Source organism: Lampetra planeri, chromosome 23 (assembly GCF_965212315.1).
Source record: "Lampetra planeri chromosome 23, kcLamPlan1.2.h2, whole genome shotgun sequence".
NCBI classification, from domain to species: domain Eukaryota; kingdom Metazoa; phylum Chordata; class Hyperoartia; order Petromyzontiformes; family Petromyzontidae; genus Lampetra; species Lampetra planeri.
The window spans coordinates 5234829-5252112 of NC_136129.1; the positions used below are offsets into that span (position 1 = coordinate 5234829).

Below are 17284 nucleotides of genomic sequence, written 5' to 3' on the forward strand. Positions count from 1 at the left end.
ATCGAAACGACGTAAAATCAGAAACGATTTACAGGGTAGGTTGGGGGCGAAGGCTGTGGAACGACCTCAAAGGGGGGGGGGGAGGACGTAAATCGGGGTATTACTGTAAAATGTAGTGCAGGAAAGCTGGCACGGGACTGGTCGTGTGCGATGATATGGCCACACCAGCTATGAAGTACACTTTGCTACCTTCATAAGTTTTTTTTTACTCCAAGTAATTACTTGCCTTATGGTATATTTATCTAGGATGAAGGATAACATGTCAATTGCATTATGTCTGTGCCCATCTCTACGTGTGCTTGAATAATAACTACGAGCGGTTGCGTGCAAGCGAATGTTTTGAGTTGGGAGAGTATATGTATGCACTAAACAGGCAAAAAATATCGCTCATTAAAATCAACATTAATGCCAACATTCTTTCCTGTAAAATTCCCCGTGCACGTATATTATTTCACATGTGTTCAATTCCTTATATGATTCGATGACCTGTATTTAATCAGGTGAGGAGGGCGCTTTGAGTTTTACTATTTCATTTGCAGAGAAAATCAGTTAAATTGGTGGGGGGTTAAGGGGGGCAACGGGAAACCTTTATAACATTTTCCGTTTAAATCTTGGATTTACGAAACTACCACATGAGGACTGACACCGAATAAATTACACTTTTTATATCGCGCCCTTGAGCGGTACATCGTGATGTGCTATATATGAAAACATTTCAACCTTCCACACAAAACAAGATCAATACCGTAACGGCAACAACATAAAAATCTACACGACACAATAACATTGGGGTGAAGAGATTTGCACCAACTCATTTGGTCCAAGCGCCCTGCAAGTGTTGGCATAGAAGCGAGCGTTCATTCACAAGTAAGTTGCCAATGATGACGTACACCACAGGCGCATTTTAACACGCACTCTACACGGCGCGGCATACAAAGTTCTAATAATAATGTGTGTGACGCAAAAACGCCGGATGGCTGCCACAGTAACCGAACCATCGCAAATTATCCGAGCGCCAAGACCAGCGACCGCTCCCTGCCTAAAACACCCACCCCGGGTAGTGTCCTGTACTCGAAATAACGTGGGCGCATATTATAACCATGAGCCACGTGTAAGGTTTCCCACCCCCCCCACCCCCAATCTGCACTGTTATTCGGGCACAATGGATGCATTTTTCTCGTCAATTACAGAGTTGATTATCAATGCCGACTCGACTGTTAGCTGCATCTGAACGCTGATCAGAAAAGTCAAGTGTCAGCCAGATTACTACCGTACTGCAACTATTCGGCTTGGATTTTCGGTGCCGTTGAGATTTTTCCCCCCCTCCATTTATTTTATATTCTTTTAATATAAACAGCAATATGAATAACATGACAGCCAATGGTCAGAACACTTCCAAGATGATGGGTAAAACGGAGACGGAGCGATATTATCAGCTCCAAGGTCCAGGAGCGTTGATAGATGTGGTAGCTTAAAAGAGGCCTTCATCCAGCAGTGGATAGAGAATGGATTATGATGACAATACATAATACCACAAGCAGTACACATGGGCTAAATCTGGTCTTCATGGACATAACTGGGCTTTGTTGACATTGGATTTGCCAGGGCACCCGACTCCTGCATCCGCCTAGCACATTGGGGACAGTATTAAAATATTGACTTAACCTTATCAACGTCGTGGGACACGAGAGCCAAAGCGCCCGCCACCGTCTATTACTGCGACGGAGGCTTGGCCAGCAGGCGATTGTCGTGCGGCGAGGAGTCACACTGAGCGACTGAAGTGGCCCCGCTGTCCCAACAACAAAACGACATTGAAATGCCATTTCCTCCGCCAGCGAGCTTATTAAAACTCACTGGGGACACACCGTGAGAGAGAGAGGATTCTCATGCGAGCTCTCCCCGCAAGCCCCTTCTCTCCTCCATGCGCCACACAAGTCTGCATCTAATTATGCCCAAAGGCTGACGTCACTTATTACCAGTCACTTAAAGCTATCCGAGCGACAAATGGAAGGCGTTATAATACCGAGGACATTGCGCTGGAAGTCGTCATTAGAACATTGAGGCTGTTTATATGGTTTTTTTTGTTCAGCTCTCCAAATAACCCTTCTTGCAGTGCGTTACCTCTCACAGCAGACGTGCATTGGTGCACCGAACACCGTGTGTTTGCAGTGTTATCTTCCACATACGCATGCATGCACGCACCACACCACATGTGCAGATTAACACCCCGGTAACACGACGCAGCTTTTCCCGAATGATAGCCTCCCAACTAACCATCTCAGACACCGGACTTCATATTCTGCGTCTTAACTCAGGATCCAGGATTAGTATATAGGCTCAGCTAGAGGAGACCAAATCACAGGATCAACACCCTTGAATCTAATTCCAAGACAAGGAACCAGTACCAGTGTCAGGTTTTTGTGGACATTGTCTTTTTGTTGTCATTTTCTCCCAATGTTATCTTTATTGCACCATCGGAGCCATTGAAAATGGGACAAAGCATCCATTCGGATCTCTCACACAGCAGTGCAATTCATGGACTACGTCTCGATTAAGACTCGGTTCCGAGAAACTGGCTTTCAGGCTCACGAGTCCTCAGACTCATCTGTACGAGACCACATTTTCAGGGAACAGACCGCCGGACTCACTGACAAATGGCTGATTGACAAGCGTGCCGACCCCCATGTCTACCCGACCGCCCCAGTCGCAACTGGATCTGACCTTCACAACAGTAGGCTCTCCCAGCAGCGCGCGTGTTAATATGGCATTAAAAATAACGCGGAGAGCTCAAGGTTTTAAAAGGCATGCGGCACGTGTGATTAAAGCGTTCCCAGGTCGATGCCCTCTCCAGGCAACCCTGCACATGGTGCCGAGTGGGGGTCTCTTGGTGGCGCCTGCACTACGATAATTTTCCAATTGTCCGTCTGTTCTGGTTACATCTTTTCAAACTGCCTAAGGTAGCTTGAGAAAAAAACATGATATGCCTTTAATGTTGTAAAGAACACCTAATTGATTGTACATGGATGTAGATATGTAAACTCCATGTGGAACTCCTCAAGAAGGATATGCCCAAACAACCAAATGTAAGACCCTCTTGAAATAGTTTGGAGACTCAATGCTTTCCTTGATAAGAGGAAATAGCCTCGCAAATGTTTTTGCGTTGTACCGTGTGCCGTTTGGCATGATGTCTGACATTTCGCTGCGTGTCCCTGGAGACCTTTTTTTTTGCTTCCTCAGAAAGCTCATCGCATGTGGAGCGAAACATTAGACATCATGCGGAACAACACGTGGCACAATCCAGACGACATCAGAGAGCTAACTGTGAGGAAGGTTAAACCTGAATGAATTCTGCAGTTGCTGCTGCCGCTGCCGCTGCTACGGCTGGGAGCAAGGGAGGTAGGGGCAACAACAAAGTGGAGCTGGGAGTTCGTTTGAGCTCGGAACCCCACGGGAACGCAGCTGCCTTTCCGCCCACGTCCGTGGATGGTGACGGCAGCAAATTGCTCCAAGGTGCTGCGGCAGCGCTTGCAGTTGCCTTCGAGCACGGTAGCGTTTCCCCCCCCCGCCCCCTTTCCGTGAATGTTTTTTTCCCCGTGGCCGCCGTCGCGGTCGAATCAATTTCACGCCGCACGGACGTGCGCTGGAAAAACGCACGAGTTTTACTAATTTGCAAAAAGAAAGGAAGGAAGAAAAACTCGTGAGATAGGCTCTTTTAGGAATAATTCTCTGTTGGCCACGTTAATAATAGTGCGTGTGTGTATATATATGCTTACCATGACATTTATTATCCATTGATTATTATGATGACTTTCACCAGCCCCCACCGGTCAGGACCGTGAAGTATGGTCAAATAACCCCCACAATGTAGAGAGACCTTCATCCGGAAGTAGACTGAGAAAAGGTCTGTAAAAATAAATGATTATTAGGTGGGGGGAGGGGGGGCTTGGTGGCGCAGTGGTTAGGGTACTGCTCTATGAACCTGGCTACTTGAGTTTGATCCCTGGCTATGGCTAAAATCATTGAGGAGTAATATTGGAAGTGGTCCTGGGCCCCACACCCATCACCAATCTGCAATGAGAAGCATAATGATTATAGCCAAACCACTCCCCTGATCTGTATCATGTGGTGATTTAATCCAGCCGTGAAATCGCAAAGATGCTGTTAATATCTAACATTATTGTTTTTTTTGACCTGTTGAAGACATTGCAGGAGTTGTGGCATCACGTTCTGGGACAGTTGCCCAAATATTAGAGACCTCGGGCAGCTCTGCTGCCTGTAGCGGACCCACAACACCTTGGGGTCTCCCCGTCTTCGCCACACATGGAAAATCGTGAAGCAATTGTGCCGCTAATATATTTATTTTTAATTAAAGAACAGGAACTGCTCCCCACCCACCCCAATTCTCTTTCTGGCTGGACATCAAAACGGTGCTGGTATGTGTGCACGCCGTCACGCGGTCTGCCCCCGTGTCGCTCCACCAAGCACTTTAAATGGGGGGGGCCCGCTGCTCGCTGCCGTGCGGTCGTCGGGGCCTGAGTGAATGGGGTGAGCCCCTCAAAATCGGCACGCACGCCGAATTCCTGGGGCCGCTGCCGCGGAAACATGCGACCACACTCACGCACCAAGATACCCCCGCTTAAGACTACACAGCCTGCTGGGGCAAGTACCATAAAGCGAGCACCTATGACGTCTGGCACGCCACATGAGGAGACTGTGTGGGCAGCACCATGCCTGGCAGGCCTTTGTCTACCCACATGCGGCCTGTTCACACACCACACCAGATACTCACTTCAGGTTGCGTTGATTTAAGGGAGGCCCAGGACCGGTTCAGATATTTCGGCACAGATGTTAACTTTGGTTGAGAATGTAACACTGGCCACCACTCGTAGCGCAGGTCTTCTAACTACTACGCTACTACTCCCTAAAATTCCCACAATGTGAAATATATATATACGCACACACCAATTCCCAACCCGCCACCATTAAACATCAAAGACTTGCGAAAAGGGAGGTTGTACGTACGCTACATGTACAACCCTAATTGCCAATCCACTGCGCCCATGTCTTCCTACTGCTGATGTTTACACAGGTAGACGTTTATGGCCAAGTCAGACTAGGTCATGTTCAGATGTAACTTGCCACTGATATGAATTTAAACAGGTCACAGGCTTGAAGTGAAGTGTATGAAACAATTCTAGATTTGAAGCTTTCGTGACTGCAATGATTCATACTCTTAGGTTTTTCGGAAAAGTCACGTAGGTAAAAAATTAATAATAATAAATATAATTGAAATAATAGAAATAAAAGAATATTATAATATTAATTTTATTTTATTTATATTATTATTTCAATAACATTTATTATTATTTATTTTTTACCTACGTGACTTTACCGAAAAACATAAGAGTATGTATGAAACAACTACCCCACTGTTACCCCCTCACACGTTTAAGTGTTCTCTAACAGGAGCTATTCCGTCAGGAACAAGAAACTGTTACAGGACTTCACTCACTTTTGAGGGCCATTAGAAGCCCTTCAAGTGTGAAGAGGTGTGGTTTTCCCAGGACTCTGCCAAAAAATATGCTGCAAACCTCGTAATAAATGGCACCTTGTTGAGTGACCGCACATGATAAATTGGTAAGTGAATGCTCAGCAATTATTGGTTTTAACAGACAACTTCTTATAAGTGATCGATATAACTGGGTAAAGGTGCAGTCCTGTAAATACTTGCTCACGCCAACGCTAGCGAATGTGTACCCTCATTGACCTTTGTCATGCATAGTTGTCTTTTTACCCAAGAGTATCCTGTTTAAAAGACGTGAAAATCTCAAAAGGCTCTAGCTGATTAAAATAAGGACAATGAGTTCACTACACCCTAGATAGAACTTAATCGCTATGTATACATTACTGGCACTGTTCACACAAGCGCAAATCGAAGACGAAACCGGTGACGTTTGCCATAGAAAGTAGTGAATCCATAAAAACCCGAACACTCATCATCAGCCATGGTCAATCCGCTGCTGTACTCAGGCCTCCCTAATCCGCCTCCATTCCTCGTAATCCTGAGATATACGGTGTAATCCACATAGCACCTGCACCCACACTTATTTCGTTTGCTCCATCTTCACAGGTGGACGTGCTAGCGGACGCATTTTGTTCCTTTGATGCCACCGTCATCGTCATTTACGATCTGCCATCAACGCTTGTCGTGACAAAAATAAACAAAATCGAACAGGCAAAATTATAAAAGTTTATTTGAGAAACAAACACGCCTATGTTATGAATAAAGACCAGATTGTTTCATATTTAAACTGCCAATTAAGAAATGTAAAAAGATCCATACTCTTTGGTTCGCAGCTATATAATCCCTTGTCACAGCCATCTCTCTTTGGCATGCTTCAGCGATGGTTTTCGCTGTGGTTGTCCCCACCTGATGACGGACGCTTGTGTTGCGCCCGAAACGTCGTGATTTTATTTAGTTATTTTCATTTTTATTTTTTTTTATTAAAAAATTTTCACCTACGTGACTTTACCGAAAGAATCAAAGAGTATGGATCCTTGCAGTCACGAAAACTTCTAATCTAGAATGTAAAAAAAAGATCATTCGCCTGGACACACACCGCGAGATGTGATAGCGGTCGATGCAGGCAGGAATGGTGACGGAATGGCAGCCAAAGAAGCCAGTCACCGTAGCTCACGAGTTTCAGCTCCTCACTCATAACTCACTTATTTTCTCCGAGCTCAACCCCACGATACCTTAATCCCCCCCCCCATAACCGCCACCGTTACTTTTCCCTCTTCATATTCGTATTATATGGCTATCACTCATTCCCCATTCATTAAATCTATTCATCATTGACAGTCATCAATTTCGCTTTCACCGAAATTCACGCATCACGGATTTTGCCCGCGTTGTCTTCCGCTCACCTATTTTCGTTCACCCCCCATCGCCACCATCAACACATTCAATATGTAACAACCATTAATTCTTCGTAAAGCCGTCTCGGTTAGGGATAAGTCGGCGCCCAAGAGGACATCTGAGGTCAGTCGATGAGCGCGATGGTCGTACGAGACCGTTAGAATTCGTCGGCATGGGGAAGACCCTCATCCAGCAGTGAACAATGGCCCACGATGATTCCTTACCACTTGTGGAATACTGCTCCGTGTGTCGCTCTACGCTTACGACTACATCACCCGTAATGTGCCCGATATGGGAAGCTAATCCGGTTTGAACCCGTCCAATGCTTGAATTGGCGACCGCCGTCACTGAAGCAGACGCTGTGGGGCGATGTCAGCAGTAAGAGTGTAGCAGCAGCAACAATAATCCATTGTTGGATCGTATTTCTATGTCCCCGTGTCCACGCTCCCCGCTGACCAGCGAGGAGTGCGATGGGATAACCTCAACGAACCCACACGGGTGGTGGTGGTGGGGGGGAGAAGCCATCATCCAGCAGTGGTTTACAACAACAAAACCACAATCGATGTTAGACAACCGATGATGTTCGACAACACTCTTCTCAATGCACCGTAGTATTTTAATGTCCCCTTCACTCTCACACAACCACACACACAACACATATACATCCCTCCTCGAGCCCGAAGCGAGGCGTGGCCCACACGGTCCCTGGGATAGCGGAGCCTACCGCCTCCCTCCCACTTTCCCCGGCAGAGACGCTCCAGTCAAGTGGGGTGGTGAGCCGTCGTGTAAAGACCCACCACCTCGCGTCTCTCTCGCACCCTGCACCAGGCCCCTCGCAGCCATCTGTCCGAGACTCCGAAGACGAGGCAACAACTCGGAACCCCCATCCCGAACCAAATGAACCCCGCGGAGCATCACAAACTCCCCTCGTGCGAGGACCCCCCCCCACACCGAGGCGAGGCGCGGCCTACACCGGCCCTCTGCTAGCGGACCCTACCGGCTACCTCGTGCCCTCCTCGGCAAGAAGCGGCCCCACCACCCCCCTCACCTCCGCCTGGGGCTGCGAGGTCGCGGGAGTCGCTACGGCGAGCGCCGCGAGCAGCAGGGCGAGAAGCAGGGCGCGCATCTTGAGACGTCGGCGAGTCGGAGATGAAGAAGGACGAGCGAGCAAGGGCGATGGGGAATGTTTTCAAGGCAAGAGGAGCGTTAGGTTGGGTGTGGGGAAGGGATGAGGGGGTTGTATGGGGGAGGTTAAAAGAGAGGGGAAAGTTACGCGAGAGTAGCCGCAGCCTCCCGCGGGCTGAACGCTTCAGCGGAGTCGGACAGCGCACGGGAGGATCGGAAGGTCGCGGCGCGTTTTTATTTCATCTTCCAATCTTCCGGAAGAATCATCTCGAGTCGATTCCACGGCGGGTCGATTATATCTCTCGAATCGATTCCACGGTGGTTGACTATTCTCTCAAGTCGATTCCACGGTGGGTCGAATATTCACGCGAGTCGATTCCACAGCGGTTGACTATTCGCACGAGTCGATTCCGCAGCGGTTGACTTTTCGCTCGAGTCGATTGCGCAGCGGTCGACTATTCGCGCGAGTCGATTCTGCAGCGGGCGACTATTCGCGCAAATCGATTCAGCAGCGGTCGACTATTCGCGCAAATCGATTCCACAGCGGTCGACTATTTTCTCGAGTCGATTTCACAGCGGTCGCCTATACGCGCGAGTCGATTTCACAGCGGTCGACTATTCGCGCGAGTCGATTCCACAGCGGTCGACTATTCTCTCGAGTCGATTTCACAGCAGTCGACTATACGCGCGAGTCGATTCCACAGCGGTCGACTATTCGCTCGAGTCGATTTGGGTCTAATTTGTTATTAAAATCCTTTTCTTACTTAACTCGTTTTCTTATTAAAAGTTGTCTTTAATTGCTGGCGAAAGGTCGTACTCAGATTGTAAATGTTGTGGATTTGCTCTCCAACACACCGCTGTGCTGAACTAGTAATTAAATTGCCACGTTTTGTTTAAGCGACAAATCCTAATTGGCTGTCGGGTGGTGGCGGGTTTAACGACACAATTATATATACGCGATATTACAAACAAAACCCTCTATTATGGACTTTTATTTTTGTTGTACACGAGATTGTGTACGCTTTGCGTTGGACAAGGGAAAAACACATATACATTCCTGAGTGTACCGCATTTAAATAACAAAAAAAATGTATTCGTCGGCCTATGTATTTCCTTATCAGAATCAATGCATTTATATTGGTGGAATCCGATGACCCATAAAGCTCTTTCACAAATGTCCGGCAGGGGAGGGGTAGGTCAGAACGTTACGACACAAAAACACGATAGGAGTGTAAAGTATAGGAACGCTAAACAAATCACTTAAAACATGTGCTGCACAAATAAAACGAAACTATATATTTTTGTACCTTGCCAGGCAAAGCCCACTGGAGCAATTCGCTTATTTTTCAGAATCGATCTGGCCACAAATGATAGCTCAACGAAATGGCTTTTCGCGTGGAAAATGAAACTAAAGTACGAAATTTTTGATTGAAAGCTTTCGTGACTGCAGGGATTCATATTCTTGGTTCTTTCGGTAAAATCACGTAGAAGGGAAATAATAAAAAAATAAAACAATAAAAATTCTCACTGGACAACAAACACGTTTGCTGATGAGATCCATAATGTCTAAACCGACTTTGGAAGGCATTTCATCCAGCGGTGGATGATAATCAAATCTCAGAATATTCAGTGTCTTGGATTGTGAACTCCCTCGCCTGGTATACAGGAGGTCCGTGGGTCCGATCTCGACCCTGCGTGTATTTTTGTCTAGGGGTCGTCCCGTTTTTCCCCTGCACATTTAGAGTCCACACGCGTTTCAGAGTATTTGGCTGCGATACATTTCCGATTGATAAGCCACTTCGTTGTGGCCACGTCACTTCTGAAAAAGGGGCTATACAGCTCAGTCGGCCTTAGCTGGTAAAATAAAAACAATTATTAAACAAATGTTTTAATAGGAATTAATCTATTGATCTTCCGGAAGAAACCTCGCGTGTGAATGAACTTCAACTAAATCCCCACCACTTCCCCTTCTGGAAGATTCCCCCACCGAGCACGTTCCCCATTGGAAAGTGCTGGGTTGCTGCTCTTCCGGAAGAATCTTCAATCTGCGGAGAAGCCCTCGTTATACTGGTAGGAACCTCCTGGTTACACCAGCCCACAGGGGATTATTGTGTCCGTCCGTCCGTCGTGCATCCAAAAATGGGAGGGGTGGGGCTGGGTGGAGAGGGGAGGGTGGGGAGGGGCTGGTCACCCCGTGGTGCCCTTATAAAACTCAACGTTTCACCTACTCACGCCGGCTTGTGCCCGCCCTCACAGTCGGGCATATTTGCGGAATACACTACGCCGCCGTTGACCCTGGCCATTGACCGAGCAACCCAACGTTCCTACCAGCTCCCTCCGCAGGAATGTGTTAATTATCACGTCGCCAATAGGCAGGCGACATTGTGTAAATTAAGGCACGGGTTGTTTCATTCGCTGTATGAAATATGAACGCGTGCGGATACCATGGGTTGCGTTGGCGGCTCACGTCTTTTGTGTTAGATTTCACAGAGTGCATACGCGGCTTTACCCCGTAAAAATGTTTTGTTAAAAGGTTTATAATCTCAACTTGTAACGCCCCGCCGCAAAGCATGACATTAAAACGAAGATCGAGAGAGGAGGAACCAGACACGCTGGAAGGCAGGAACCAGGCAATGAGCCGAGGCCAAATCCCACCCTCCAAGCTCTGCGGTTCTCTACATATGTGTTCAGCCAATGAATGAGTGTTTACATGCTAGAGTGGGGGGGGGGGGGCAATGTGAAATCCCGTACAGATGGAACAAGTGGAGTCCACACTTTGCTGTACCACCTTCTACCCAGACAAGGTTTTGACTCCACCTCGACTCCCACGGGGAATGTCACAACATGTGTGTGATCCATCAACCCTCGCCTCAACAGTGCTGGATTACATGCGTCTACAGCAACCACCGCCCAGCACCAAGGGGTTACTTAGGGGTTCAATATATAATTCCAATGTCGCTTCGGCCAATGCGCCTTTTTTACACGCTTTTATTTAACTCACTTCGTCTGTTGTATCCTCAAAAATTTAATATTGTAACTCAATTTTTACATACTTCCCAATGTGCTATCGACTGAAAACTTGGTATACTTATGTCATACTGATGACAATACTATATTCTATCAATAAAAAGAAAATATTTTTTAACAATATTTTTGTATGTTATGTTTCGGCTTGGGTCTAATTGTCCACGCTCAACTGACGTTGGCTGTAAATCACAACGGCTCCTTACGTTATGGCAAGCCTCGGGGCCACTTCCTGGAGTTCTGCCATTACTCGTACGGTACATTTCATTAAAGCGTGTTTAAAAAATATATTTAAAAAATATATTTTTCATAGCACAAAAGAGTCATTGCCCAAAACATTGCCTATTATACATGTTTTTTCTATTGAGTGTTAGTGATGCACGCGTTGAGATTGTTATTTTTGCTCGTGCACCAAAACCAATGCAGCATCACCAAATGTTTAAGTTTCAATGACCATGTTCTTATGCCCAAACTATTTTGAAGCCACAAACAACAACTTAGTGCATGTGTAATCGTTTCATAACATGTATTGAGAATAACCACTGCCGTGCACATTTGAATACTCTTTGAATGACATTCAGAGAAAGAGGAACACTTGGATCAGCGACCAAATACAAATGAGACATCGCATGAATTGTTCGGTGAATTTGGGCAAGACACGTTTCCATAAATATGCTAAATTCATCTGTTGATATGTAAATTCCTTTGTCAAGGCGCCCTCCTCCTCTAACCCAGCTTAAATATACGCTGCCAAGCTTGGTGGTGTTCATTCGGACGCTGTCTTTCCGACAGCCCTGTTCTTCACCTGAGGACGGCTGCTTGCGTTGTGGCCGAAACGTCGTGATAATTGTATTTAATGTTTTATTATTTTATTATTTCCCTTCTACGTGACTTTACCGAAAGAACCAAGAAGAAGACACGTTGCTTTAAGGCATGATGGCTAAAGGGAACAGGCGCTGGTAATCAAGCAGCAGCAGCACAAGAGAATGCGCCTGAGTGGCAGTCCACCGCTGAGATGCAGGTTGAGATCGCCTCGTGCAGAAGCCTCATTGATTATGGAATCGGAGGATTATAACATGTCAAACATTGTGGGAAAACCTCTTTAAGGACATGTTTTGTGCAAAAAAAACATTCAGAAATGTTTTATTGAGACTAAACGTGCAACTGAAGTTTTTTAAAATGTTCATCAGATGTGTAACATTTTTTTCAAAAATTCAGTCAGTCAGTTTGCTTACCACTACCTCATCATGCAAAGCTTTAAGAAATAATTGTGGGTTTGGAAACAACGAAAAAGTAAAAACCGAAAAATGTCTGAAATTAACGGTGCATCACACACGCTTCAGCGACCCATCCGACACAGAACCATCGTTTCATCCAACACAGCAGCCTCATATGATACAAAACCTTCCTAATCCATGTGATATTGAACCCTGGTCCAATACAAAAACTCTTATTCCATCAGATACAGACATCTTAGGCAATAGAGAAACCACGTTATCGAATACATAACCTTGATTTATCAATACAGAACTATCATCTCATCTGATATAGAAACAATTGCATCAAATACAGTTGATGTTATCTGATATATGACTCATGTACCATTAGATACAGAACGCTTTTCCTGAATAAGAATACAAAAAATATGCATTTATATCTGTCAGACTACAAGTTTCCTGGATTAATGTTTTTTTTTTCCAGTTAAGCAGGGTTCATGAAACAGACTCATGTATGTGTACTTATTACTCACAATCCACAAAGAGAGTTCATAATACATTTCGATGCAGCACCCTTGTCTTATCTGACACAGCATTAAGAAATGGCACCAGACGTTTCTTCAACAATGGGAGGGGGGGACATTGTAACACCAATATGCCTTCATCAAGGATGTGGTGATGTATTCAGCTGTGGGAAGACATCATGGTGTTGATGTCCCAGATCAGGTTCCTCAGCTGGTCCATGATCACCTTCAGCTGTTGGTTCTTCTGTCTCAGTTTCTGAGCCACACAGAACAGGACAGTCCCACCAGCAAATCAATAAACGAATCAAGTGTACAACCTTTTTTAAAAAGCGGGTCACATTGATAATCTCTTAGCTTCACTGCTGCTCTTTGAAAGTTCCCAATGAATGTATACCGTACTCTTTGGTTCTTTCGGTAAAGTCACGTAGGTATAAAACAAAATAAATTTAATCATTTAATTTAATTTCAATTACGTGACTTTACGGAAAGAACCAAAGGGCATGGATCCCTGCAGTCACGAAGACTTCAAATCTAGATTGAATGTACACGTCTCATAACATTGATACCAATGACACAATTTGGATAAAATAGCGATAAAATTAAGTCTAAACTTCTCTCCGTAATGACGCGAGTCAATAAACGTCCTTTCCCACTGTATAACGAGTCGTGACGATGATGGCGAATAGTTTCTCACCTCTGAGATGTCACGCCGCTCCTCATTAGCGAAGCGAAGCGCCGCCGAGTTCTGGCTCCACTCTTCTGTCCGTGGCGCCGACTCCTCTTCTAGAAACGGAATGTGCTGCTGGAATTGCAAACAAGACGGCTGAGAGGTCAAGGGCAATGAACAGACAATGCTGCCAAAAACGTGGGGAATTACAATTACGTATGTTTTCGCAGTTGTTTCTATCTATCTCTGCGATGTGTTTTTGGGTCGTACTGCATATTTTTCTGCATTATGTCCGACGTTTTGTTCCATTTGTCCAAATGTAGTACAGTAGTCACTGCTACATCATTGGATTGTGCATTCCGGAATAGGTTTGTGATTTTCGGTGGTTTCAGTGGTGTTTTTTTACTTTTCCTGAAATTGATTTATATATTTTTTACAATATCAATAAAAATAACATTACAAGCTGTAAATGCGCTTTGCTTGGTGCCTGTTTATTGCTGTTCTTACTCTATCAGGAGGGTCCTGCCAAGTTTCTTTGAAGGAAGCGATATTCCGACGTGTAATCATAATTGAATAATTTGTCGGTAATTTTCATCAGTTGTGATGTTTGGCTAACACCAGTTACACTACAAGCATATGTAGCTTTGGGAGTGAACCGGAGTACTGGAGGAATCCCGTGCAGAACAGCGGGGAGATCATACAAATTTTGATTTGAAGCTTTCGTGACTGCAGGAATCCATACTCTTTGGTTCTTTCGGTAAAGTCACGTAGGTAGAAAATAAATCACGACGTTTCGGGCACAACACAAGCATCTGTCATCAGGTGATTTATTGTATTTTATACCTACGTGACTTTACCGAAAGAACCAAAGAATGTTGAACATACAATCTCGACGCAAAAAAGCGCCCGAGTCGGGAATTGAACCCAGGACACGCACCATAACGGATAGACATTCGGGGTCCCAGGGAACACTGCCATTTACCCCGGTATTTCTAGTACAAACTGACGAATCCGATTATTACATTGTGTGTACGTTGAACGTCTTTCGCACCGTATACAGCCAACCGTGCTCATCGGAGAGTCTGGATGAAAGGCCTACGACATAAATACATTCCTGCGGAGGGAGCTGGTAGGAACGTTGGGTTGCTCGGTCAATGGCCAGGGTCAATGGCGTCGTGGTGTATTCCGCAAATATGCCCGACTGTGAGGGCGGGCACAAGCCGGCGTGAGTAGGTTAAACGTTGAGTTTTATAAGGGCACCACAGGGTGACCAGCCCCTCCCCACCCAGCCCCACCCCTCCCACCCAGCCCCTCCCACCCAGCCCCTCCCCACCCCTCCCCACCCTCCCCTCTCCACCCAGCCCCACCCCTCCCATTTTTGGATGCACGACAGACGGACGGACACAATAATCCCCTGTGGGCTGGTGGAACCAGGTGGTTCCTACCAGTAATGTCCCTGAGATTTGACCCCATATGCGAACGGGGCTGTGGAGGCAGCGCGCGCTGCCAAAGTGTGGGGGGGGGTGTGGGGGGGGGGTGTGGGGGGGGCACCTCGGGCTGCAGGAGGGAACAAGTCTCGTTGCATTTGTCGTAGATGAGACGCAGCTTGCGGAAGAGCACCGTCAGCTGTCGCAGGTGCTCCTGCAGCTTGCTCAGCCGGTCGGCGTGCGTGCTCGGCAAGTACGAGCCGCCGTTGGGGAGCTGCACACATCCCAGAGACAGAGGTCACCCCCCCCCATCCCACCACCTTCAACGCCGGATAGACTTTAAAGAATGTAGAGGCAAGTGCTGTTCGTGAATGTGACACCTATGAAAGGCAGGCAAGGTGGGTGGCCGAGCAACGCGACCGGTCGCCTTTGTCTCCAAAGTGGCGATGTTTTACATCACACCAGAGGCATCAATTTTGAGGCCGAGCCAACCTAGGGGAGGCCCAGCACCGCTTCAGATAATCGTCGCTGGTGTTTGTGGTCGCGAAATCGAACTCGGGTCGGCGGGTTCGGGTCTCGAGGGGGTGGTTGGTGGTCACGCAGGGATGGAGCGAGACACACCGGGACAGATGGCGAGGCGTGTACTACTACAAACATACCAGGTTCATCTGGGCTATTCATTCCGGAGTGTGGATCTTACGGTCAGCAGGATGGATATTTCCCGGTGGCTAGATTGGACAAAACCCCAGGCGACATATAAAAGATTAGGGCTTGGAAATAGCCCGCGAACAATACGTGTGTCACTGCAGGCAAAGTTCGTATAATCTTGCTTCATTCGATGAACGTGTTCAGAGTGTGTCTGCTGTACGATCATGAGAGGGCTCTGTTGGCTGGCCACTCTCTTTTGAGTTCCAAGCCCTTGGAACCGTGCCTTCGCCAACTCGCACTGACCATTGAGTATGGTCAACCACCCCCTACGACTAAAACACCACATGTGGTGGCCATCAGCCCAGCAGAGGATCGACACAACGCTCCAATATTTCTATTATTAATATCTCTTGGTGGAGCGGTGGCGCAGTGGTTAGCGAACTGTGCGTTGACCCCGCGCGGTGAAACCTCATCAACCCCAAGGGTGGCACAGTCGGGTTTAATTGTCTTTTTATATTAACCCGATCATCTGAGATTGTGAGAAATCCGGTGTAATTGGTTCTAATTGCAGAACCGCACTTCTCAACGATGGGCTTCATCCATTCCAAGCGAAGGAACTCACTGGCGCCCACGATTGTGGAGAAGCTCGTGTTCATCACGACCAACCTGTCAACATTCTACGACTACCCCGTGCCCGACGGCCCCGAGTACGATAGCAGCACCGACAAGGAAGCAGCCTAAGCTTTGCAGAGTTTCGTATTCAATAAACCAGGTTTTAATTCCCACGAAATCGGCTTTAATTGTATTCAAGAAAAAACCCGATGCCTGCCGCTAGAAAATTTGTTTTTTTCCACCCCATGCTGATCAACAATCAACCACACGTGTGTGGCCTTCGAAGCCATCGCTCACCTGCATGTAGCGCAGTATCTGGAAGATCTCCGTGGTCCTCGTCACGATGTCCTGCACCGTCTCCTGCCCGATGCGGCACAGCGAGGCCATGTTCACCTCGCGCGGCCCGGGGACCCCGGCGGAGACACCGATCCCGGCCCCCCCTCCGACTACCCCCCCTACACCGCTCGGGCCCCCCAGTACCCCTAACGTCCCAGGGCCCGCGAAGCCCTGGCCACCGCCACCGGGAGGCAGCGAGCCTCCCTGACCCGAGGCCATGGTTCACGAAGCGGCTGGTTGACGAGGTAAATCGCTAATTTGGTCAGAGACGGCGTTGCCTTTATTCAAATTCGCACTGTTCCGCCACTGTCCTCGCGCGTCATTTGGGGGCCGAAGCTCCTGAGCGTGACGTCATTTTTTGAAGGGGGTGTGACATGACGTCATCTATTGAAGAGGGTGTGACATGACGTTTTTATTGAAGGGGGTGTGATATGACGTCATTTATTGAAGGGGTGACATGACGTCATCGCTAATTTCTTGGGATTCGTGTAAATAAACGGCTTTGGTATTTGATTAAAAGCTTTCGTGACTGCAGGGATTTCATATTTTGGTTTCTTTCGGTAAAGTCACGTAGAAGGGGAACAATAAAATAATAAAAATGTTATATAGACAAATATAAAACAATATTTTTTATTTTATTGTTTCCTTCTACGTGACTTCACCGAAAGAAACAAGAATATAAAAGCCTTTGGTATTTATTACTGCATACCTGTCAACCCCTTATCAGTGCTTAGCTTATTACATATCAATTCAGAGCGTATTGATCACCCCGTACCCTTATAAAT

General features: G+C 46.9%; 2 protein-coding genes across 3 annotated transcripts in view; both read right to left on the bottom strand.

The window, feature by feature from the left end:
* The window catches only part of LOC144726291 (uncharacterized), a 23549-nt gene extending 15231 nt beyond the window's left edge, over positions 1-8318 (bottom strand). For both annotated transcript variants that reach the window (XM_078604853.1, XM_078604852.1), the window contains exon 1: positions 7968-8318. In XM_078604853.1, the coding sequence (XP_078460979.1) occupies positions 7968-8045 (78 nt within the window). In that variant the 5' untranslated portion in view covers positions 8046-8318. The remainder of the gene's footprint in view (positions 1-7967) is intronic.
* A 3261-nt stretch (positions 8319-11579) lies between these two features.
* LOC144726293 (mediator of RNA polymerase II transcription subunit 30-like) lies at positions 11580-16875 on the bottom strand. Its single transcript, XM_078604855.1, has 4 exons — positions 16461-16875; positions 15028-15177; positions 13504-13611; positions 11580-13065 (listed from the first exon to the last, which is right to left on the bottom strand). The coding sequence occupies exons 1-4, from the start codon at positions 16716-16718 to the stop codon at positions 12970-12972; spliced, it is 612 nt and encodes a 203-aa protein (XP_078460981.1). The 5' UTR covers positions 16719-16875; the 3' UTR covers positions 11580-12969.
* Positions 16876-17284: the final 409 nt, after the last annotated feature.